The sequence below is a fragment of the Ylistrum balloti genome, unplaced genomic scaffold (assembly GCF_031769215.1).
Source record: "Ylistrum balloti isolate Yb309-2 unplaced genomic scaffold, AGI_CSIRO_Ybal_v1 Utg370512, whole genome shotgun sequence".
NCBI classification, from domain to species: Eukaryota; Metazoa; Mollusca; class Bivalvia; order Pectinida; family Pectinidae; genus Ylistrum; species Ylistrum balloti.
In genome coordinates this window covers 202,667-227,699 of record NW_026782330.1, presented here as the reverse complement: position 1 = coordinate 227,699, position 25,033 = coordinate 202,667, and the positions used below count along the sequence as shown (strand labels likewise).

At 35.0% G+C, this 25,033-nt stretch overlaps 1 protein-coding gene across 1 annotated transcript; it reads left to right on the top strand.

Moving 5' to 3' along the window:
* Positions 1-1,170: 1,170 nt before the first annotated feature.
* Positions 1,171-23,960, top strand: LOC132555767 (serine/threonine-protein kinase/endoribonuclease IRE1-like). Its single transcript, XM_060220131.1, has 22 exons — positions 1,171-1,250; positions 3,877-3,985; positions 4,195-4,231; positions 4,632-4,777; positions 5,324-5,452; positions 5,691-5,733; positions 6,446-6,504; positions 9,657-9,716; positions 9,986-10,175; positions 10,782-10,863; positions 11,113-11,230; positions 11,484-11,740; positions 13,359-13,479; positions 14,760-14,850; positions 15,091-15,220; positions 16,491-16,650; positions 19,869-20,062; positions 20,196-20,337; positions 20,980-21,107; positions 21,883-22,006; positions 22,282-22,349; positions 23,685-23,960. Exons 1-22 carry the CDS (start codon positions 1,179-1,181, stop codon positions 23,880-23,882), a joined length of 2,658 nt encoding a protein of 885 aa, XP_060076114.1. The 5' UTR covers positions 1,171-1,178; the 3' UTR covers positions 23,883-23,960.
* Positions 23,961-25,033: the final 1,073 nt, after the last annotated feature.

Here is a 25,033-nt window from a genome sequence, read left to right as displayed (position 1 = left end):
GAAGTATCAGATGCTGTAGTTTTTTTCAGTGTCTCATCCTGTATATTTCTTGCGGACCAAACTTTAAAAGCTAATTCTCATAAAGTATAGCTCATTTTATTTTGAAAGTAAAATTCTCCTTGTCAGCAATGATTTCAAATTGTTGATGTGAAAATTGTGTCATTATATACAAGCTTCAAACAAGTATAATTTGTTAGATTACCACAACTTAACAGCATTTGTTATGTAAATGACAATCAACTCTCACGTGTCCATATATAAGGTGTTATGTAATGAATTTGCAATTATTATCGCATTATCAGAGTCGGTGACCAAAACCTGATTCTCAAAATAAAAGCAATTATGCTTGCCATGATTAATGAATAATGTACAATAGTAACAGAATCATTGTTTTACACATATTCATAAATTATGATGTTCAATAGCAGTATATTTACACTTAAATAATTACAATGTGTGGTTATTGTAATTACATTTTTCTCATAGGTCTGTAGATAAATTTTCACTCCACGATAAACACATTAATGAAAGTCAACGATATACAATTGTGACAATAGATCCGTAACATCAATGAGCAACAGCTGCAAATATCTATTTGAGCTTCTTTCACAGACCAATGACAGCTGACGACCACTTGTTCTTCAGGCCATCTGTCAAACCTACGCATTTACTTTTTTAGCGTACTTTGAACAGTCCAGACGCCGTAAATAGCCAAAGCATTTACGTCACTGGTATGATCAACACACAATTTCAAATGTTATATTTGTAATGTACATATAAATAACAAAAATTGCAAATTCTTACCAAGCACGAGAGCTTTTTCCTTGCAGTCTGCTATTAACTTCCTGTTTATGTTTAATTACGCAGCAAATGATTTTTGACCAATCGATGAATAATACGTAATTTTTTAGCACCAGCAATAAATAAATAATTATCGTATTTTACTTTTATGTAAACAGATTTTATAATATCATTTTAAACTTTAATAATTGATAAGAAATAATTTTTTTCTACGTTGAATTATAAAATGTAAATAATGATTTTTACCGACGTGTTTTCATTTTTCCATATGTGCGGAACTCTTCTTCACGCCAACAACAGTGATCGGACTTGGGAAACCCAAACCTACATATGAAATTTATCATGCCGAGTTATTTGATGCAACCTGTACCGTAATCATGAATTTGAAACAGTTTGCCATCATTATCCTGACAGTAGCCTCTGTGTCATGCGAAAGAAATACCCAACAGGTGAATAGCACATCACAAGTTTGTCTGTTCGATGAACTGACAAGAGTTTCATCACTCTTAAACAGTACAATACCAATTGTCATGTGGTAAATTTACCATAGGTGCATGTTCCAAAAATATGTAAAATAGTTGGAGACTGTATAAAATCTATGTACCACTAATTCCATTAGTATTCTGTTAATGAGAAGGTCTTGTCGTCATGGCTGTGACGGTGTGTCCAAATATAATTTGTTATTTAGTATTAATTAACTTTATTTTTTGTTTAGGTTAATTGGGGAAAACTACAATTGAACTCTAGTTATGTTTTTCATAACTGGTATTCAGTTTACTTGTGTTCAGTTGTAGTTAACCCATGATAAACTGGACAAATAAGAAGTTCATCCTTATTTTCATCATTAAAATAATTTTCTTTTTATTTTAAAGCTTACAAACACAAAAAGAAAATGTCTTTCTGATACCACAGCAACAAAATAAACAACAATTTCTTAATACTTTAAATATATACATATATATTTTCAAAATACAAAATTTTAAGTTTGACAAAGATTGACATAGGGACCATATTTCAAACAGACTTTATTTTGCAGAGGCATTTTAAAACGCACATAATTCCAGCCAAGCATGTGATACATGACATTATGCAGGAGTCCTTCATTCATAACATCATATTACTATGTGTGCAAGTTAGAATATCATTGTCCATGTATAATGATGAGAATTACAAAAAAAGTCAACTGCAGTGGTAACTAAAAACATTTGTATGTCTTCTTCAGTGTTGGTGTATGTCTAAACAAAAGAAGGATGAGTGACACAGGTGTGTTGCCTGAATAGACATTGCTCATAGAGCTCTCCCTAACCTTGAACAAGTCTGATTGTACCAGTATACTGGTAGTCAAACCTTTTTTTTTCTGTGTATCTATTACTACTGGTATCGGGGCCAGTCCAAAGGGTTCTGACTATCCACTTGCAATTTTCTTTACAATGACCAAGACGAAAATATTTAAATTACATGTAGTCAGACCCTTTGGACTTTGTCGAGGATTATTCGTAATACTGCAAAAGCTAATTGATATCTGTTCTTCATGCAATGATGAACCATCTATGCAACAAATTTTTGTAGTGTGTTTAATGTGGTCACTTTTTGCTCAAAGTAGAAGGTAGATTCAAATTGCATTAAACAGTTTTTGCCACTAATTTGGTTTTTGTTAATCTGTTACATCATAATTGAAGTAGCACTACTATTGATATGGGATCGATCAAATATATCCTGATACCTGTTTTTAGGTACTCGAAACTACTTGTTTCTCATGATTGCAGTATTTTATGATGTGAGCGGTTATTTGGTACACCTGTTGGTAAAGTTTTACTTGACTGACCATGTCTAATGTGTAAACAGTAGTGTAGAAGGCAATAATATGATCCTGTTCACTATACCCTTGATTGATGATGAAATGTTCTATTTTAGATAAATTATATATCGTTTTATACAAACCTGAGCAAAGAAATCACTTGGAATAAAAAGCAAAATTAGTGGCAAATCCACATCGATGGGAAGAGAGGCAGGAAATACAAATATTTGTGGCTGTTATAAAATAAATTTTTGATGTTACATAAAATATAAGTTATTCTGGTATTATATTCAGTTGTTCTTTGTTTTGGGCTTGTCAGTTTTGGAGATATAAATTCTTTTGTAACATAGGTATTTACACACGATTACATGTTCACTATAATGTGAACTGCACATGTGTTACTAATTGTAATGTAAACAAGAAAATTATGCCAATATCAACTACATGACTTGAGGATTTGTGTACTTATGTCTGTAATGTGATATGTATGTAAAATTATCAGAATATAAGAAACATTCGTTCGTAACTAATGAATATTTCTGATATTATCTGTGAGACAAGGTAAAAAATCTAATATATATATATTTATATATATGCACATAGTGTGTGTACACAGACAAGCTGTTGTACATGTCAAAACTGCAGACCCTGAAAGTGTTCAGACAAAGTCTCATGGTGACTAATTTATCCGGCATCCGTTGTGCATCAGTAATATTTTTATTTTTTATTTGACTAATGGAAAACCATAGAACTGATTTCAATGAAACTTTGCTGAAACCTTCCATGGTTTAAGTTTAACTAAAATAGTCTTTATAGTTAGATGAGTCTCTTGTTTCTTGTATTTTGTGATTATAACAGATTCACAAAAGATACAACAGTTAAAACCTGTAGTTAATTACACATAATATGAAGGTTTTAAAATTGTATTACTTAAATTAATACCGAGAACATATGTTGAACTACAACAACATAAAATAGTTATTTTCCTGAAGATTTCTGATTTTATGTATTGGTCATCAAGGTGTATGTCGTTGATCAACGTATAGACTGAAATATCAGATTATGCTAAAACTCTTTAATAAAAGGTATTTATGGTGTTAGAACTCATTTCACTCTTTATTGAAGTAAAACTAGTACTTCAGTTGTACATGAATGTAGACAATTGTTTAAAAACTCTGAAATAAATGGTCTGTGTATACTAAGCAGTTACAAATATTTCATTACAACTCAGAGATTCACTGAAAAGAACTCAAATAGTTGAAATTATTTTTATTCAGGTCCATTCGCTGACTGCCCCAGATTCTGTACTGTTTGTGTCCACCTTGATTGGTAACTTCCATGCTGTCAGTAAAGTTACTGGTAAAGTGTTGTGGACTTTACATGAAGGTTTGTATGTCTTTAAAATTCCATTTACTTTATGGATAAATAAGGAATTAGTTATTGTAAACACCTTGCAGTTGTTGAACATTGATAATCAGTGTTATATTTTCCAAAATAAAGTTTCTGGTAAAGAGTAAGAGAGTTATGAATTTTGAACATACATTGTTACACAGTAGTTTTCCCTCATGTAAACTCCTTTATTTGCCTGTTTACAGATCCTGTCATCAAGGTTCCGTCTGGTGTAGCAGCAGGGTAAATACATGATTGTTCCCTTAATTATAAACTATGATAATCATTCGATCCTTATTTATCAATATTTATAGTCCTTCACTACCCTGAATATTGACCACAGCAGCCAAGATTATATTGTTTCCTGAAGTCTGTCCTGGGTCCATGAACTTTTTACATTTTCAACTTCTCCAAAATCCTTGAAAAAATTTTAATGTGGCTGAATCCTTCATGGCATACTTAGAAGTTACAGAAACATGGTTAAAATGAATATGTTTACTGGTGTGAAGACAGAAAGTGCATATCACCATAGGTAAATGTTATATTTTGTAGTCCTATAGTATTGGAGACAGAAAGTGCATATCACCATAGGTAAATTGTTATAGTTTGTAGTCCTATAGTATTGGTGTGATCTGTTTTTCAGTAAGTTGACTTTCCTACCAGATCCAAAGGATGGAACTCTGTATGCATTAAGTGATGGTATGGAAAGAATTAAGAAGTTACCCTTTACCATCCCACAGCTGGTGACAGCCTCCCCTTGTAAAAGTAATGAAGGCATCTTGTATACAGGTAATTTTAAATTGTTAAAAAAAGTTATGTTGTTTTATCAGAAAAATAGCAATGTACAAGAACCATTATGTTGGTGCTTGTCCTTGCTTGTTGTATGGTAAGTGAGGAATAATTTTGGGTCAAGGTCATTTTTTCTTAAGAAAACAATAACACAAATAAATGTGAACCAACTTTAAAGAAACTTGGTATGCAGCCATACATTAATGAGGTCTCAGATTAGCTTACCTTGGAACCAATTTGATAGGATTTTGCAGAGTTATGGCCCTTCGATGTTTTATTATTATAGGACCCGGTGAATAAATGATAAACAAATTTTAACGAAATGCGGTTTACAGTGTTATGTCAATCAGACCTTGGGTAAAATCACCAAGGGCAGTTTAAGTTTGGTTTAGATATGTCGGTGAAGTTGAAGGCCCATTGGCCTCTTGTTTTTTTGTCAAAACACTGTAGAATCTCACTTAGGATGCAATGATATACGCTACGTTGTCAATTCAATAATATGAAAACATCAAATTTCTATAGACAGTGGTGTTGTATACTTTACAGGACATAAAAAAGACACGTGGATTGCAGTTGATGCAGTAACAGGACAAAAGATACAAACCTTGTCCATGGATGGAACTCGGAAAGTCTGTCCTTCAAAAGCTGAAAATATCATATACATTGGTAGAACGGGTAAGTTGATGTGTAACTTTATAAGTCTTCATTCCCTCCTGGTATGATAACACTTAATATAGCCTTTGTTTTTATAGAAATTTGAATCTGTGAATGACTTATGAGGCTAATGTCACAAAGGCAAGTCAGAGTTGGCAAATTTTGTTTGGTTAACTGGAGGATATTATTTTGCAAGGATGTTCTGAAGTAAAACTTAATCTCTTAATTTATAATGCTTTTTTAAAATTTCTTTTTACAGAGTACACCATAACAATGTTTGATGCAAAGACTGGAACAAAAAGGTATGAGTCATGACTTAACATAAAACATGCTAGTATAAACGTTTTTGTCCTCTCTGTTCATCTGTCCTTATTTTTAAACACATTTAAATTTAAGTGATCTTTAACCATATATGATATATCATTTATTTGCTGTTAAGCTGTACTGGTCCCAAGTTTTCAGCTCCCCTGGTCCAAAAGACTGGTGAGCTTATGCCAAGGTGTGGCATCCAGTGTCTGCTTGTACGGTGTCTAGCAACCGTCAACTTTTTACTGAAAATTACTACTTGTCATGAACGACTGATTGGATTTAACAAAATTTGGTCAGAAGCATTGCTGGAGGAAGGGGAACCAATTTTGTAGTAAAAGTGGGTCTCTGCGCCCGTGGATAGGGGAAGTAGAGAGAATTCTTTTAAATACTACTCTATAGGAATGATTGGATTTTCCTAAAATTTCTGTCAAAGCATTCTTTGCTAAAGTGGAATTAATCTTGCATGAAAAGTTGGTTTCTGCCGCTCTTGGTTGGAGAGGCAGCGCCCAATAGGGCAAAGAGAGTAAAGTATTTTTTTTTTTTTTTCATTTCTATCCATACACTATGATCCTGACCCCAGATCACTAAAATTGAAACTTAGCATTTATTGAGAGTAGCATCAAATTAAGCCAAATTGCAATCATATAATTTTAAATGTAGATTGAAGTATGATAAAGTAGATAAATGATTTTTTTTTAACTTCAGATGGAATGCCACATTCATGGACTATTCATCACATGTTGCCAAAGATGTACTAGACTACGGTAAATTTGTCAGAATCGTATTTATTAAGATCTAGACTATGGTAAAATCACCTAAGACAGTTCTGGCTGTATTTACTTGTCAGAATCGTATTTATTAAGATCTAGACTATGGTAAAATCACCTAAGACAGTTCTGGCTGTATTTATTTGTCAGAATCGTATTTATTAAGATCTAGACTATGGTAAAATCACCTAAGACAGTTCTGGCTGTATTTACTTGTCAGAATCGTATTTATTAAGATCTAGACTATGGTAAAATCACCTAAGACAGTTCTGGCTGTATTTATTTGTCAGAATCGTATTTATTAAGATCTAGACTATGGTAAAATCACCTAAGACAGTTCTGGCTGTATTTATTTGTCAGAATCGTATTTATTAAGATCTAGACTATGGTAAAATCACCTAAGACAGTTCTGGCTGTATTTACTTGTCAGAATCGTATTTATTAAGATCTAGACTATGGTAAAATCACCTAAGACAGTTCTGGCTGTATTTATTTGTCAGAATCGTATTTATTAAGATCTAGACTATGGTAAAATCACCTAAGACAGTTCTGGCTGTATTTATTTGTCAGAATCGTATTTATTAAGATCTAGACTATGGTAAAATCACCTAAGACAGTTCTGGCTGTATTTACTTGTCAGAATCGTATTTATTAAGATCTAGACTATGGTAAAATCACCTAAGACAGTTCTGGCTGTATTTACTTGTCAGAATCGTATTTATTAAGATCTAGACTATGGTAAAATCACCTAAGACAGTTCTGGCTGTATTTACTTGTCAGAATCGTATTTATTAAGATCTAGACCATGGTAAAATCAGCTGAGACAGTTCTGGCTGTATTTATTTGTCAGAATCGTATTTATTAAGATCTAGACTATGGTAAAATCACCTAAGACAGTTCTAGCAGTATTTATTTGTCAGAATAATATTTATTGAGATCTAGACTATGGTAAAATCACCTAAGACAGTTCTGGCTGTATTTATTTGTCAGAATAATATTTATTGAGATCTAGACTATGGTAAAATCAGCTGAGACAGTTCTGGCTGTATTTATTTGTCAGAATCGTATTTATTAAGATCTAGACTATGGTAAAATCACCTAAGACAGTTCTGGCTGTATTTACTTGTCAGAATCGTATTTATTAAGATCTAGACTATGGTAAAATCACCTAAGACAGTTCTGGCTGTATTTACTTGTCAGAATCGTATTTATTAAGATCTAGACCATGGTAAAATCAGCTGAGACAGTTCTGGCTGTATTTATTTGTCAGAATCGTATTTATTAAGATCTAGACTATGGTAAAATCACCTAAGACAGTTCTGGCTGTATTTATTTGTCAGAATCGTATTTATTAAGATCTAGACTATGGTAAAATCACCTAAGACAGTTCTGGCTGTATTTACTTGTCAGAATCGTATTTATTAAGATCTAGACTATGGTAAAATCACCTAAGACAGTTCTGGCTGTATTTATTTGTCAGAATCGTATTTATTAAGATCTAGACTGTGGTAAAATCACCTAAGACAGTTCTGGCTGTATTTATTTGTCAGAATCGTATTTATTAAGATCTAGACTATGGTAAAATCACCTAAGACAGTTCTGGCTGTATTTACTTGTCAGAATCGTATTTATTAAGATCTAGACTATGGTAAAATCACCTAAGACAGTTCTGGCTGTATTTACTTGTCAGAATCGTATTTATTAAGATCTAGACTATGGTAAAATCACCTAAGACAGTTCTGGCTGTATTTACTTGTCAGAATCGTATTTATTAAGATCTAGACCATGGTAAAATCAGCTGAGACAGTTCTGGCTGTATTTATTTGTCAGAATCGTATTTATTAAGATCTAGACTATGGTAAAATCACCTAAGACAGTTCTAGCAGTATTTATTTGTCAGAATAATATTTATTGAGATCTAGACTATGGTAAAATCACCTAAGACAGTTCTGGCTGTATTTATTTGTCAGAATAATATTTATTGAGATCTAGACTATGGTAAAATCAGCTGAGACAGTTCTGGCTGTATTTATTTGTCAGAATCGTATTTATTAAGATCTAGACTATGGTAAAATCACCTAAGACAGTTCTGGCTGTATTTACTTGTCAGAATCGTATTTATTAAGATCTAGACTATGGTAAAATCACCTAAGACAGTTCTGGCTGTATTTACTTGTCAGAATCGTATTTATTAAGATCTAGACCATGGTAAAATCAGCTGAGACAGTTCTGGCTGTATTTATTTGTCAGAATCGTATTTATTAAGATCTAGACTATGGTAAAATCACCTAAGACAGTTCTAGCAGTATTTATTTGTCAGAATAATATTTATTGAGATCTAGACTATGGTAAAATCACCTAAGACAGTTCTGGCTGTATTTACTTGTCAGAATCGTATTTATTAAGATCTAGACCATGGTAAAATCAGCTGAGACAGTTCTGGCTGTATTTATTTGTCAGAATCGTATTTATTAAGATCTAGACTATGGTAAAATCACCTAAGACAGTTCTAGCAGTATTTATTTGTCAGAATAATATTTATAGAGATCTAGACTATGGTAAAATCAGCTGAGACAGTTCTGGCTGTATTTACTTGTCAGAATCGTATTTATTAAGATCTAGACTATGGTAAAATCACCTAAGACAGTTCTGGCTGTATTTATTTGTCAGAATCGTATTTATTAAGATCTAGACTATGGTAAAATCAGCTGAGACAGTTCTGGCTGTATTTATTTGTCAGAACCGTATTTATTAAGATCTAGACCATGGTAAAATCAGCTGAGACAGTTCTGGCAATGTGTACTTGTCAGGATCATATTTATTGAGATCTAGACTATGGTAAAATCAGCTGAGACAGTTCTGGCTGTATTTACTTGTCAGAATCATATTTATTAAGATCTAGACTATGGTAAAATTGACAAAACTGTAAAAGGGAAGGTTCATTTGTGTATGTGACATGAACAGTATAGGCATGTAGTAATACTTTAACATACATATTACCTGATACCTAGCAAGCTGAATGAAAGACTATGTATATGACATGCATCTATTGAGGCTGTAATTTGTAAAATTTACTCTTTGAAAAAATATGGAGTAGGACGCCAGAAAGTCTGGTTTTCATTTCAGTTTTCAGTTGATTTATATTTCAGAGTTAAAGCACTTTACAGCCAGTTCTGATGGCATGACTGTCACCTTGGACAGCAAATCAGGTTTGTTGTTAGATAACTCTGTTCTGGTTGTCTACTGGTCTGTATATTTCCTTATGTCTGCACTAGGAGCTTTGGCAGTTTTGGAAAGTAAATTGTATAGACAGAAGAAAATGCTAAGTAAAGAAGGCTGAAATTTTAGTGATTACAGTTAACACCAAATAAATAAAAACTGGATCAATAAGTATACTTAATTTTGTTATACTGATAATATGTTATTTATTTAAGGGGCTGGTTTCATGTGTGTTTTCTCTCTTTGTTTATGTGTACAGGTGAGGTTCAGTGGTACATGGATTACAATTCACCTGTAGTGGCCATGTATACCATGAACCAAGATGGTGGTTTACAGAAGGTACCCTTCATGAGCTTCGCTCCAGAAACACTAGAACATCTTACAGGACAACTGTCATCAAATCACTGGAGACACAAGTTTCTTGAGCATGGGCAGAAGAAAATTTTCTAGTAAGACAGTTTTTCAATTACGCCCACTTCATTGTATCAACAAATCATATTCGGGTATACTGGTAAACTGAAGTACCAAGACGAAGCAGGCAACACAATTTTCTATGAAATAGTATCATTACACACGTTCTAATTGTCAAGAAGATTGCCATTGCTTGAGTGTTTCCCTGTAAAACAATATTACCTAAGATAGTCCATGGGCTTGAGCTTCCTCCCTTGACCAGATATTCATCATTGTTCCAATGTTTTACGTGTACAAATTTGCAGATACCAAGATTGGTTAAGTTTATAAACAACATTGATGACAAATTTCCATTTGTTTATAGGTCATCAAGATTTGTAAGGTCATCATTCCTGTGATGTACAAACTTTACCATGTCACTTTGTTTACATTTCTCTTGTATGGTCTTCAAAGCAGGCATTCTTCACTCTATCCCTCAGACATTACCCTTCACCAGATATCATTGTTAGAGAACAAACCCCTCAGGAGGTTACAAACAGAAACTACAGCAAAACTTTTAATAGTGATAAAGGTTCACTGCCTAAATAAAGGTTAGAAAATTGATGTAGGACTGTACACTCTACTACTGTTCTGTTTCATTTCAGTCCCACTCTATATGTTGGAGAATACGAACATGGCTATTTTGCTCTGACGTCACTTGTGGATGAAAAGACTGTCACAATCGCTGTAAGTACATAATGTAATACTGGGTAGAAGGAATGTTAAATGAAGACCACTGTTGATGTCATAACCTTGACTGGCTTTCAATGTCGCAGAAGATCACTTCAAATAAAGCAATATTACAGCTTTAAGCAAAGTTACATCTGTATATTTTGTAAATGTGGAGGATGTGTTAAACATTATGTGTTATAGGTTATTAAGATGTGATGAAATAAATAATTGATGTTTGATAACATTAATATAATGTTTTGTTAGCCCAAGGAGAAAGGACTGCTCTTAATTGAAGGACCAACAAGTCAACTGGACAACAGTATTCACGAACAGACAATTAAGGCTTCAACTATCCGCCGAGGAGGGCCTATTCTAATGCTAGGTGAGTGTCCCCTGTGTGTATACATTAGATCTACAGTATGTTTGGTGATTGTCCTTATAAACGGTCTTGTTTACACTAGCTTGTTTGAGAAATATCCTTGAAAATAAACTAGTATCATGTCGTCTTTTGATAAGTGTATTGTGCATATAATACTGGTGACTTTAACAGGCCTCCCTGATGTTTTAATTAGATGGAATTCTGTTGTAATTATTTGTTATCAGGGTTGAAGAGCTTCATGTCTCTGTTATTTTAGGTTATCATGAAGTCCCTGACAAAGCCAAGTCAAGAATCTCTCCAGCATTTCAGATCACAGATGACCGGGAAGATGGTGAAGAGGAGGATAATAAAGTCATTCCTGTCCCACCATTGGTTGATGGTACTCCGGCTAAGAACAGTACAGACATAGACAGCAGTCTGGTGGCCATGTATCTTGGCTCTGACATTAAATTCTTAATCACAGTCGGCTTGCTGGTTATTACAATTCTCGCCATTGTCTACTATTTTCCTAAGGTAAACATGTGACTCTTAATATAACTGTATATGTTAGCTTAAAGCAAAGTTAAGTCAATGTGTCACTGTTTCACCATAGTGGGCAGTGTATGTCTCTGTGACAAGTACTTCACAGTTGGTCTTTACAAAAATGCCAAAATGTGGTGAAATGGCAGTAATCAGAACATAATTCATATTGAACTGTTTCGTGTATGGACTCCAAATTTAATACACATACATGACACTGCCACTATTCTTGTCTTTTCACCTAATCTTCTGAAATTAAAACTGACAATACCAGTTAAAATAATCATGTATTGAGATAGGAAAAATTGTTTAGTATGCTTCTGAGGCCTCTCCCTAGTAAGCTTACCATATCTTCTGGCATTGGTATCTAAGGAAATGGCAGAGATTTTAGTCCAAGCCTTGACTGGACATCCTAAGGCTATTAAAGGCCTGTTACATGTCAAGTGGCAGAGATTTTAGTCCAAGCCTTGATTTGGCATCCCAGGGTATAAAAGGCCTTCGACCTGTCAAGTGGCAGAGATTTTAGTCCAAGCCTTGATTTGGCATCCGCGGGTATTAAAGGTCTGTTACATGTCAAGTGGCAGAGATTTAGTCTAAGCCTTGACTGAACATCCGAGGGTATAAAAGGCCTGCGACCTGTCAAGTGGCAGAGATTTTAGTCCAAGCCTTGATTTGGCATCCGAGGGTATTAAAGGCCTCTGACCTGTCAAGTGGCAGAGATTTTAGTCCAAGCCTTGATTTGGCATCTGAGGGTATTAAAGGTCTGTTACATGTCAAGTGGCAGAGATTTTAGTCTAATCCTTGACTGAACATCCGAGGGTATAAAAGGCCTGTGACCTGTCAAGTGGCAGAGATTTTAGTCCAAGCCTTGATTTGGCATCCGCGGGTATTAAAGGTCTGTTACATGTCAAGTGGCAGAGATTTCAGTCTAAGCCTTGACTGGACATCCGAGGGTATAAAAGGCCTGCGACCTGTCAAGTGGCAGAGATTTTAGTCCAAGCCTTGACTGAACATCCGAGGGTATAAAAGGCCTTCGACCTGTCAAGTGGCAGTGGTATTTACTTCCATTTGTTTCTTCCTAGTGAAGGAATTACCCAAAAATGGACGTTTAACATTTATCTATGACAAACAGATACAAATTAGTCATATAACAGTAATACACATTTATGACACGATTTACACACTTGTACTGTGCAAAAAACACGCAACATATCAACAAAGGAATAACTATGGTAAACCCTACTTTGTTTTTCTGGAGTACAGACATAATTTTTTTTGTACTAAGCTTTACTATTTCCAGTTATTTCCCTCAGAAAAAGAGTTCACTAGTCAAATTTTAGACAATCTACGTCAGGTCACCACTTTACACCATTTCCCTAGTCAAGCATTTACACGACCAAGATTGAGAAAACATAAACAGATGATAGTCATATGTTATACAGCAGTTTTCAGACACTTCAGTGACATAGTAAAGTTGGTTGTGTACAGAGTTTGGTGCACATGCACATGTTTCTGGATATATGTATTGGATTGCAGGGAGTTTCCCCAGTTTTGTGTAGTCCTTATGTAAAGGAAAATATAAACAAAGATAAGTTGTTTCTGACTTTTACAGCAGCAGGAGCTCTCTTTGAAAAGAATGTTGCGAGAACACAAGCTGTTAGACCAAAACCAAAAGTCTGCCCAAACCTCCTTCACTGGGAATAGAAACTCAAAAGCTGGTCAACAATATGATAGTAAGTTAAAGCCATGTTATCTGATTTGTATCTGTGTTACATGTATACTGAGAAGTTAAAGATTAAAGAAAAAATATACATGTAAACTTAATGTTGTCTGGTATTTACAGCATCATGTCATGCAATTTGAAGTTAGCATTTCTATTCTACAGTGGTGAGTAGTAAACCATGAGGAAATTTTTTTATAAAGGTGTTCATTTGATATGTAGATGATGAGGAGAATTTTTCAGGTTGAACCAGATAAAGGTGTTCATTTGATATGTAGATGATGAGGAGAATTTTTCAGGTTGAACCAGATAAAGGATGTTCATTTGATATGTAGATGATGAGGAGAATTTTTCAGGTTGAACCAGATAAAGGTGTTCATTTGATATGTAGATGATGAGGAGAATTTTTCAGGTTGAACCAGATAAAGGATGTTCATTTGATATGTAGATGATGAGAATTTTTCAGGTTGAACCAGATAAAGGATGTTCAATTGATATGTAGATGATGAGGAGAATTTTTCAGGTTGAACCAGATAAAGGTGTTCATTTGATATGTAGATGATGAGGAGAATTTTCAGGTTGAACCAGATAAAGGATGTTCATTTGATATGTAGATGATGAGAATTTTTCAGGTTGAACCAGATAAAGGATGTTCATTTGATATGTAGATGATGAGGAGAATTTTTCAGGTTGAACCAGATAAAGGATGTTCATTTGATATGTAGATGATGAGAATTTTTCAGGTTGAACCAGATAAAGGCGTTCATTTGATATGTAGATGATGAGAATTTTTCAGGTTGAACCAGATAAAGGATGTTCATTTGATATGTAGATGATGAGAATTTTTCAGGTTGAACCAGATAAAGGATGTTCATTTGATATGTAGATGATAAGAATTTTTCAGGTTGAACCAGATAAAGGATGTTCAATTGATATGTAGATGATGATGAGAATTTTTCAGGTTGAACCAGATAAAGGATGTTCATTTGATATGTAGATGATGAGGAGAATTTTTCAGGTTGAACCAGATAAAGGATGTTCATTTGATATGTAGATGATGAGAATTTTTCAGGTTGGACCAGATAAAGGATGTTCATTTGATATGTAGACAATGAGGAAAATTTTAAAGGTTGAACCAGATAAAGGATGTTCAATTGATATGTAGATGATGAGAATTTTTCAGGTTGAACCAGATAAAGGCGTTCATTTGATATGTAGATGATGAGAATTTTTCAGGTTGAACCAGATAAAGGATGTTCATTTGACAGGAATATTTTTCTTTTTAATTTACAGGTTTGCCTGATGGACATATTAAAGTTGGAAAGATAATTTTTAACCCGAATGATGTGCTAGGCCATGGTTGTGAAGGAACATTTGTGTACAGGTAATACTTTAAACACAATTTACAGACCAAAACTCTGATCTTGAACACATGGAAATATAAAAAAGTATGAAAAAGATCAATAAATGAATGTAACAGCTTTTTGCAGTAAAGAGTATTTTTTGTACAGAAAGATGTGTAACATTAACTTCTAAGCCAGTCTCATCAAAGTTTTGGCCTTACAGGTCCATACTGTTATACTCTCTATACATTAATGATATTCATCTTGTATTGTAAAACTAGGGGCCGATTCGACAATAGAGATGTGGCTATCAAGCGACTACTTCCTGAATGTTTCACATTTGCTGACCGGGAAGTGGAGCTTTTACGGGAATCAGATCAGCACCCTAATGTCATCAGATACTTCTCTATGGTATAGAATTCTTTAGCCTGTCAAATATTTTAAGTTTACAAGGTATAACATCAGTCTGTTTTTATTTATACCATTAATGCAGGATAGGTGAATTAATTTGAACTTTTATGACATTGCCATTTTTTCTTTAAATGTCAATTGACAACATTATATGCACTGCACATATTTATATGCTTGGTAGTTTAAATGAGTGTTTAATTTCAAATTCAGTTTTCAGTCAGGTCAGATATATTTAAAGTCAAAACAACTGTGAAAAGAATTGCCATATTTTTTAAAAGGTAATTTTAAATTCATAGCTTGACCTAGAAGGCATCTGTCCACCTGCTACACAAACTATGTAAAATCTAATTAGGTATATACTGTAAACCAACTCACTTTTAGTGCTTTAGCAATACAACATGTCTTCATTTGAAACCATGTAGTGAGCCCCATTACCTGTCACTAACTTGTCCGTGACAGGTTATCTTGCCAAAGTGCGACTGAGGGACATGGGCCGGTTGGTGGCCTGTTTATAGACCAGAACATCTTACACTTTTCCTTAACATTGAATGTGGTACCATATCCTGATGAATAAACCAGTCTAATCAGCTTCCAGATTAATTACCTAGGTGTCTCATACTGATGTGTTAAAGGCAAAGTAAAGGTTAATTACAGTTATTTTAAAGCCTGTACCACTGTGTATAGAGGTGACTCAGTCTTTGAAGAAACTAGCAGTCTTTACTCGAAAGTTATCAAATATAAACTTCTCCGAATCAAACACTCAAGAGAATAATTCATCATCAACATTGAAATAAACAACAAATTTGAAAAAAACAGGCTACAGCTGTATGTATTGTACACGTAGATTCTGGAGAAACTGTACATTTTTAGATATCATGAATTATCCAAGTTTGAAATTGGTGGGGAATATCGACACTTTAGTTTGTGGCAATTCATCTTTACCAGTTTGCTTCAATCAGACAGTTGTGACTGTAAACCACACATGAGAGGCAGTTTGTTTACAGTAAGGAAAAGAATCACTACATGAATTCCTGCAGTCAGATTGGCTGAGACTTGCTCAACTCGTTATACAATGGCATATTATCCTCAGACATGTGAAGGTTGCGTCTTGAATATAATGATGTTTTATCAGCATATACAGAAACAAATACTTCCACTGATATACTAAAATAGTTTATCAGTCGGAGATTGTAGTTCCCAAGGCCAGATTGTGTTAGCATGATTTTTTACAAGGATTCTGTCTTATCATATTTAATTCTGTATTTTTAAGGAGGCTGATAGCCAGTTCCGATACATCGCCTTGGAGTTGTGTGTAGCCACTGTACAAGATTTTGTTGAGGAACGGACACAGTTTTCTAGAATACTGGACCCTCTGACGCTGCTTTTCCAAGCCATGTCAGGCATAGCACATCTCCATTCACTTGACATCGGTAGGTCGTCCATCCCTTCAGATTTTAATAGATAAAACTTGGTGTTTAAATTACGTTAATTTTGATGGTAGATATGCTTAAATCACAATAACCGCACAAAAGATATGTCACCAGCTTACTTTTACTGCCAGACTAACATACAGATACATATATACTGATGAACTACTGATCCAGATTAGGACAATTTTAAGAAATTAAATATTTTGTTCAGTTAATTCATTATAAAACAATAAATAGACACATAACACATAAATATCATTGAAACACATAATATAATACATAACTGTTTTGGTAATTAAAAAGTAATTGTCAATTTTGCTGTCAAATCTGGTCTCTTTTACAGGGAAAATTGTTTTTATCCTTTATTTCTCGGCTTTTGTAGATAATTATTCTTTTTTTTCAATTTCTATGGAGACTTTGTCATAAATTCATTAAAATAAACAAATAAAAAGCATACCTCACCAGACTTTTATTGAAATTACGATTGATTGTACTGCTGATAGTAATGTGAAATGACTACGTACAGTTTCGAGGATTCCAGGTAACTACACCTAAAAGGTCTCATACCTCTCCATTACCTTTGTTTATCATACAACTCCAAAGTAAAACAGACATTTCTACCCATCAGCGATTAATGATTCTGAAACATGTAAATAGTGTATCCTGGTGACTCTGGTACATGTAGATAGTGTATCCTGATGACTTTGGTACATGTAGATAGTGTATCCTGGTGACTTTGGTACATGTAGGTAGTTACTCAGTGTATCCTGGTGACTTTGGTACATGTAGGTAGTTACTCAGTGTATCCTGGTGACTTTGGTACATGTAGATAGTGTATCCTGGTGACTTTGGTACATGTAGGTAGTTACTCAGTGTATCCTGGTGACTTTGGTACATGTAGGTAGTTACTCATTGTATCCTGGTGACTTTGGTACATGTAGTTACTTTGGTACATGCAGGTAGGTAGTGTATCCTGGTGACTTTGGTACATGTAGGTAGTTACTCAGTGTATCCTGGTGACTTTGGTACATGTAGGTAGTTACTCAGTGTATCCTGGTGACTTTGGTACATGTAGGTAGTTACTCAGTGTATCCTGGTGACTTTGGTACATGTAGGTAGTTACTCAGTGTATCCTGGTGACTTTGGTACATGTAGGTAGTTACTCAGTGTATCCTGGTGACTTTGGTACATGTAGGTAGTTACTCAGTGTATCCTGGTGACTTTGTTACTCAGTGTATCCTGGTGACTTTGGTACATGTAGATAGTGTATCCTGGTGACTTTGGTACATGTAGGTAGTTACTCAGTGTATCCTGGTGACTTTGGTACATGTAGGTAGTTACTCATTGTATCCTGGTGACTTTGGTACATGTAGGTAGTTACTCAGTGTATCCTGGTGACTTTGGTACACTTTGGTACATGTAGGTAGTTACTCAGTGTATCCTGGTGACTTTGGTACATGTAGGTAGTGTATCCTGGTGACTTTGGTACATGTAGGTAGTTACTCAGTGTATCCTGGTGACTTTGGTACATGTAGGTAGTTACTCAGTGTATCCTGGTGACTTTGGTACATGTAGGTAGTTACTCAGTGTATCCTGGTGACTTTGGTACATGTAGGTAGTGTATCCTGGTGACTTTGGTACATGTAGGTAGTTACTCAGTGTATCCTGGTGACTTTGGTACATGTAGGTAGTTACTCAGTGTATCCTGGTGACTTTGGTACATGTAGGTAGTTACTCAGTGTATCCTGGTGACTTTGGTACATGTAGGTAGTTACTCAGTGTATCCTGGTGACTTTGGTACATGTAGGTAGTTACTCAGTGTATCCTGGTGACTTTGGTACATGTAGGTAGTTACTCAGTGTATCCTGGTGACTTTGGTACATGTAGGTAGTTACTCAGTGGTGACTTTGGTACCTACATGTAGTTACTCAGTGTATCTCAGTGTATCCTGGTGACTTTGGTACATGTAGGTAGGTGACTTTGGTACATGTAGGTGTATCCTGGTGACTTTGGTACATGTAGGTAGTTACCTGGTGACTTTGGTACATGTAGTAGTCCTGGTGACTTTGGTGACTTGACTTTGGTACATGTAGGTAGTTACTCAGTGTATCCTGGTGACTTTGGTACATGTAGGTAGTTACTCAGTGTATCCTGGTGACTTTGGTACATGTAGGTAGTTACTCAGTGTATCCTGGTGACTTTGGTACATGTAGGTAGTTACTCAGTGTATCCTGGTGACTTTGGTACATGTAGGTAGTTACTCAGTGTATCCTGGTGACTTTGGTACATGTAGGTAGTTACTCAGTGTATCCTGGTGACTTTGGTACATGTAGGTAGTTACATGTAGGTAGTTACAGTGTATCCTGGTGACTTTGGTACATGTAGGTAGTTACTCAGTGTATCCTGGTGACTTTGGTACATGTAGGTAGTTACTCAGTGTATCCTGGTGACTTTGGTACATGTAGGTAGTTACTCAGTGTATCCTGGTGACTTTGGTACATGTAGGTAGTTACTCAGTGTATCCTGGTGACTTTGGTACATGTAGGTAGTTACTCAGTGTATCCTGGTGACTTTGGTACATGTAGGTAGTTACTCAGTGTATCCTGGTGACTTTGGTACATGTAGGTAGTTACTCAGTGTATCCTGGTGACTTTGGTACATGTAGGTAGTTACTCAGTGTATCCTGGTGACTTTGGTACATGTAGGTAGTTACTCAGTGTATCCTGGTGACTTTGGTACATGTAGGTAGTTACTCAGTGTATCCTGGTGACTTTGGTACATGTAGGTAGTTACTCAGTGTATCCTGGTGACTTTGGTACATGTAGGTAGTTACTCAGTGTATCCTGGTGACTTTGGTACATGTAGGTAGTTACTCATTGTATCCTGGTGACTTTGGTACATGCAGGTAGTTACTCAGTGTATCCTGGTGACTTTGGTACATGTAGGTAGTTACTCAGTGTATCCTGGTGACTTTGGTACATGTAGGTAGTTACTCAGTGTATCCTGGTGACTTTGGTACATGTAGGTAGTTACTTATTGTATCCTGGTGACTTTGGTACATGCAGGTAGTTACTCCTTGTGACATGTATCTGATTATTGAAATACAATGTATGCAGACTCCATATCCTAGTAAAGCATATGTTTTTGTGTAACAACGATCAATACAGAAGAGATGTGGATAAATTTCACTTCTTTGACAACTAATCATTCCTTTTCAGTGCACAGAGACATCAAACCCCACAATGTGCTGCTGTCCCAGCCAAATGCTAAGGGTCAGGTCAGGGCTATGATCTCTGACTTTGGCTTGTGTAAGAAGTTGGCAGCAGGCAGAATTTCATTTTCCAGAAGATCCGGAGCAGCAGGAACAGATGGATGGATAGCCCCAGAAATGTTGGAGGAGAATAAGAGAGTGGTATGATTATTAATTTATTATTTATCAAGTCAATGTTACAGTTTTGTCATCATATACCTTTAGTTTACATTTGTTTGATATGATTTGAATCATCCTGATGCCATATTTAGTAATTTTACATTTCGTTTTGCAGACTTGCAGTGTTGACATATTCTCTGCTGGATGTGTCTTTTTTTATGTACTTACCAAAGGAAAGCATCCATTTGGGGACTCATTACGACGACAGGCAAATATTATGGCAGGAGATCACAGTCTAGACAGCTTACCTGTGACAGGTGAGAAAGCCAATGACTTCCTGGAAGATTACCTGGCAAACTTGCCTTCACATAGTTACAATTTTAGGAATTAATTTTACATTTAATGGGCACTGCCTGAGAGTGATTGTATTGTGAGTAATACTGTAAGATGCATATTTAGCTATTTTTCAGCTCTTCAGCCATAATAAGAAATATTTTGTGTATTTACATTTTTGCTGTCTAGAAATATCTTAGTTAACAGGGTACAAATTTTCAGTTATGTGAATATTTGTTACTTATACACCACATTTAATGATGATCACATTAGTTATCGTATGTTCACAGGGACTAGCAATGATAGCTCGTTGATATGTTGACTGGATTATCTGACTTTTTGTGGTAGTCAAAATATTTTTGTAAAGCAAGAAACAGGTCAGGAAGTTCATGAAATATTTTAGAAACCTAGCTGTCTAATCACAGGTACATTTTATTAATTTTTGTTGATTACATTTAATTTCTAGACATAATATCATTTAATAAAAATATTGATACAGGTTATTTCTCCCAAAAAATCAGCTCAATCAAAATATATGATGGGACATTATCAAAATATGTATAACTTAAAAGCTTCCATTGGAAAGATATGATGGAGAGAAACAAAGAATTCTGTTGTATTTACAGATTATTATGTAAGACGAGATTTGATAGAAGTCGCCCTAAGTTTTGAACCAGCCAGAAGACCAACAGCTAAAATGATATTAAAGCATCCATTTTTTTGGAGCAGGGAAAAGCAGATGATGTTTTTTCAGGTACATATTACTCTGTTTTGTAGAACCCTGAACAAACAAAACCATTTTGAATTCACCTGTTGTGATCCCCTTCACTCTGTTATCATCTGACAGGCATGAATGTTTTATGTTTTTGTGTTTGTTTTCAAGAATAGAACGATCCTTTTCAAATTTAGGTGACAATACTTTGTGAGTTTCAAAACTAAACTGGTGCTTAAAAGGCCAAGAAAGAAAAAAGACAACATTAAACATGATTGTACTTATTTAAAATGTTAGCTTTGACTTTTGCTTAAGTGAGATCATCCTGTAAATGAAGGACATATTTTATCCATTAGCCCATAAATAGAGGCACATTAAGGGGTCTTCACTGTACAGGAAATAGGCTATATGGTGCAGTCTCTGTAACACAAGGCTAAACTGGGGCATATTGACATACTCTTTTCCCTTGTAAAATTAAGTTCAGATATATATTTTAGTATTTTTCTACCATTTCAACGAAGTGAATATATTATGTAACACAAATTCTTCAACAGGTGCCATGTGACTGACAATTATTGCTCTGTTCTCTATGCTACTCCATTAATCTTGATATCTTATATTCATTAAAGGAAATCCTTAAGCAAAGAGCTATGCAAGGCTTTTCAAATGAAAGTTGATTATGCCTTTCAAATGTAAAGCTAAACAACAAGATACAAATATTGAATTAATCCAATCTAGGCGAAACTTTGTCTTCACAGACCTACAGTTGTGGTCTAACATGTATAAGTTGACTTAAGTATTTGATAATGTGTTTCAGGATGTGAGTGACAGGATTGAGAAGGAGACTGAACTATGCGAGGTGGTACAGAAGCTAGAAGCAGGAGGGTCAGAGGTCGTCAAGAAAGACTGGCGCAAAAATATAACAACTGAGTTACAAAATGGTAATGTTATTTCAAAACATCGGTTTCAAAAATTGGCAGGATTGTATAAATCCAGAAAACAAAGGTGATCTCAATGTGCATAGTATACCTTGTGTAATGTAATACTATATGGAATGGAGCTTTAAAGACTTATGTTAACATTTCAGATAATTCTTTCTTAATTCTGTTGGTGTTCAATAAAATAAGACATTTCATTGTGGTGTTCTGTAATTATTAAATGGAAAGAAAAAAGTCTCAAGTTGTCCAAAATCTACATATCACAATTTGTTTTGTAGATCTCAGAAAATTTAGAACTTACAAGGGAGAAAATGTAAGAGATTTACTCCGAGCTATGAGAAACAAGGTTTGTATATCCTCTGCCAATAAGCCAGTGTCTGATAATGAACCCATACATCTGTTGTATCTGCCAATAAGCCAGTGTCTGATAATGAGCCCACACATCTGTTGTATCTGCCAATAAGCCAGTGTCTGATAATGAGCCCACACATCTGTTGTATCTGCCAATATCTGCCAATAAGCCAGTGTCTGATAATGAGCCCATACATCTGTTGTATCTGCCAATAAGCCAGTGTCTGATAATGAACCCATACATCTGTTGTATCTGCCAATAAGCCAGTGTCTGATAATGAGCCCACACATCTGTTGTATCTGCCAATAAGCCAGTGTCTGATAATGAGCCCATACATCTGTTGTATCTGCCAATAAGCCAGTGTCTGATAATGAGCCCACACATCTGTTGTATCTGCCAATAAGCCAGTGTCTGATAATGAGCCCACACATCTGTTGTATCTGCCAATAAGCCAGTGTCTGATAATGAACCCACACATCTGTTGTATCTGCCAATAAGCCAGTGTCTGATAATGAGCCCATACATCTGTTGTATCTGCCAATAAGCCAGTGTCTGATAATGAACCCATACATCTGTTGTATCTGCCAATAAGCCAGTGTCTGATAATGAGCCCACACATCTGTTGTATCTGCCAATAAGCCAGTGTCTGATAATGAGCCCACACATCTGTTGTATCTGCCAATAAGCCAGTGTCTGATAATGAGCCCACACATCTGTTGTATCTGCCAATAAGCCAGTGTCTGATAATGAGCCCACACATCTGTTGTATCTGCCAATAAGCCAGTGTCTGATAATGAGCCCATACATCTGTTGTATCTGCCAATAAGCCAGTGTCTGATAATGAACCCACACATCTGTTGTATCTGCCAATAAGCCAGTGTCTGATAATGAGCCCACACATCTGTTGTATCTGCCAATAAGCCAGTGTCTGATAATGAACCCACACATCTGTTGTATCTGCCAATAAGCCAGTGTCTGATAATGAACCCATACATCTGTTGTATCTGCCAATAAGCCAGTGTCTGATAATGAGCCCATACATCTGTTGTATCTGCCAGTAAGTGACTCATACTTACATATTGTAGTTTCAGTAAAAATGCTAGCAATGTTTTTGTGTTACTTTATGATAAGCTTTTCTATAGCCCCACATAAATTACAGAGACATATTTTGTATATAAAATATACACAGTACAATGATACTTAAGTTAAAAATATAATTAAAAAATATTTTTCAAATTCAAAAAATATAAAAAATATTTTTCAAATTCATTAGTAGACATGTTTTGAAAAGCAGAGACAATAAGTTTTTCCTTCTGTAAAGAGATGCAGAAGCACCATTATCGAGAGTTGCCCGACAATGTGAAGAACTCACTTGGAGCAGTACCAGACCAATTTGTGTTGTATTTCACATCACGTTTTCCGAGACTTTTAATTCACACCTACCATGCCATGAAGTGTTGTAAGGATGAGCGTGTGTTCCGACAGTATTATGATACAGACTTTACAGAAGCACAGAAGTTGTTGTAGCATATCATCGCAGAAGTTGTTTTAAGTGTGTCAAAGAGTTTATCAAAAATGAGGTGCTTCATGTGCAATATTTTTACATTTTCTACAGTTTTAATGACAAATTTAGTCTATACTACATTGTTTCATGATACTTTTATTCAGTAATTATATAAATCAAAGATAGTATATTGTTGATTTCTGCTTGATGTACAGAATATGTCACTTTTATCTCAGTTTTAACTTCTTGCAAAAATTTTTACTTTGTGTTTGAGTAAATTAGAGAAAACTGTGCTTCAGTACATGACCAATTTTGTCATTGTGAGTAGACATGTTTTGAAAAGCAGAGACAATAAGTTTTTTACCTTCTGTTAAAGAGATGTAAATGTGAATCTCATAAAAAAATGGCATTCCCATAGACGACTTTTACAGGCATTCCCATACACAGAGGCTCCATTACTTTTTACTGGAATCTCACATAGCCAGGGACACTGTTACTTTATCTGACATCTCAGATAGCCAGGGACAATGTTACTTTATCTGATATCTCACATAACCAGGGACACTGTTACTTTATCTGACATCTCACATAGCCAGGGACACTGTTACTTTATCTGACATCTCACATAGCCAGGGACACTGTTACTTTATCTGATATCTCACATAGCCAGGGACACTGTTACTTTATCTGACATCTCACATAGCCAGGGACACTGTTACTTTATCTGACATCTCACATAGCCAGGGACACTGTTACTTTATCTGACATCCCACATAGCCAGGGACACTTACTTTATCTGACATCTCACATAGCCAGGGACACTGTTACTTTATCTGACATCTCACATAGCCAGGGACACTGTTACTTTATCTGACATCTCACATAGCCAGGGACACTTACTTTATCTGACATCTCACATAGGGACAATCTATTTTATTGACTTACATTTGTTTAATTCATTCTGAAAACTCAATAGCCAAATATATGTAAATTATGATAAGATGTTTGTACATATCACCAAATTAAAGTATGTGAGAATGTTGCTCCTCATTTATGCAGAATTTTGTAGAAAGAAGAATGTTTGTGTGAGTGAAAGATATCTGACGTTAAAATTTCGCACAAGTACATTGTGAAGACCTTCAAGGGTGTGAATGTTGATGTTTTTTATTATCAG

Coding starts and splice junctions, on each gene's coding strand:
- LOC132555767 (XM_060220131.1), top strand. CDS start 1,179: ATGAATTTGAAACAGTTTGCCATCATTATCCTGACAGTAGCCTCTGTG. Junction 5,453..5,690: donor CATATACATTGGTAGAACGG/GTAAGTTGATGT, acceptor TTCTTTTTACAG/AGTACACCATAACAATGTTT. Junction 22,007..22,281: donor AACAACTGAGTTACAAAATG/GTAATGTTATTT, acceptor TTTGTTTTGTAG/ATCTCAGAAAATTTAGAACT.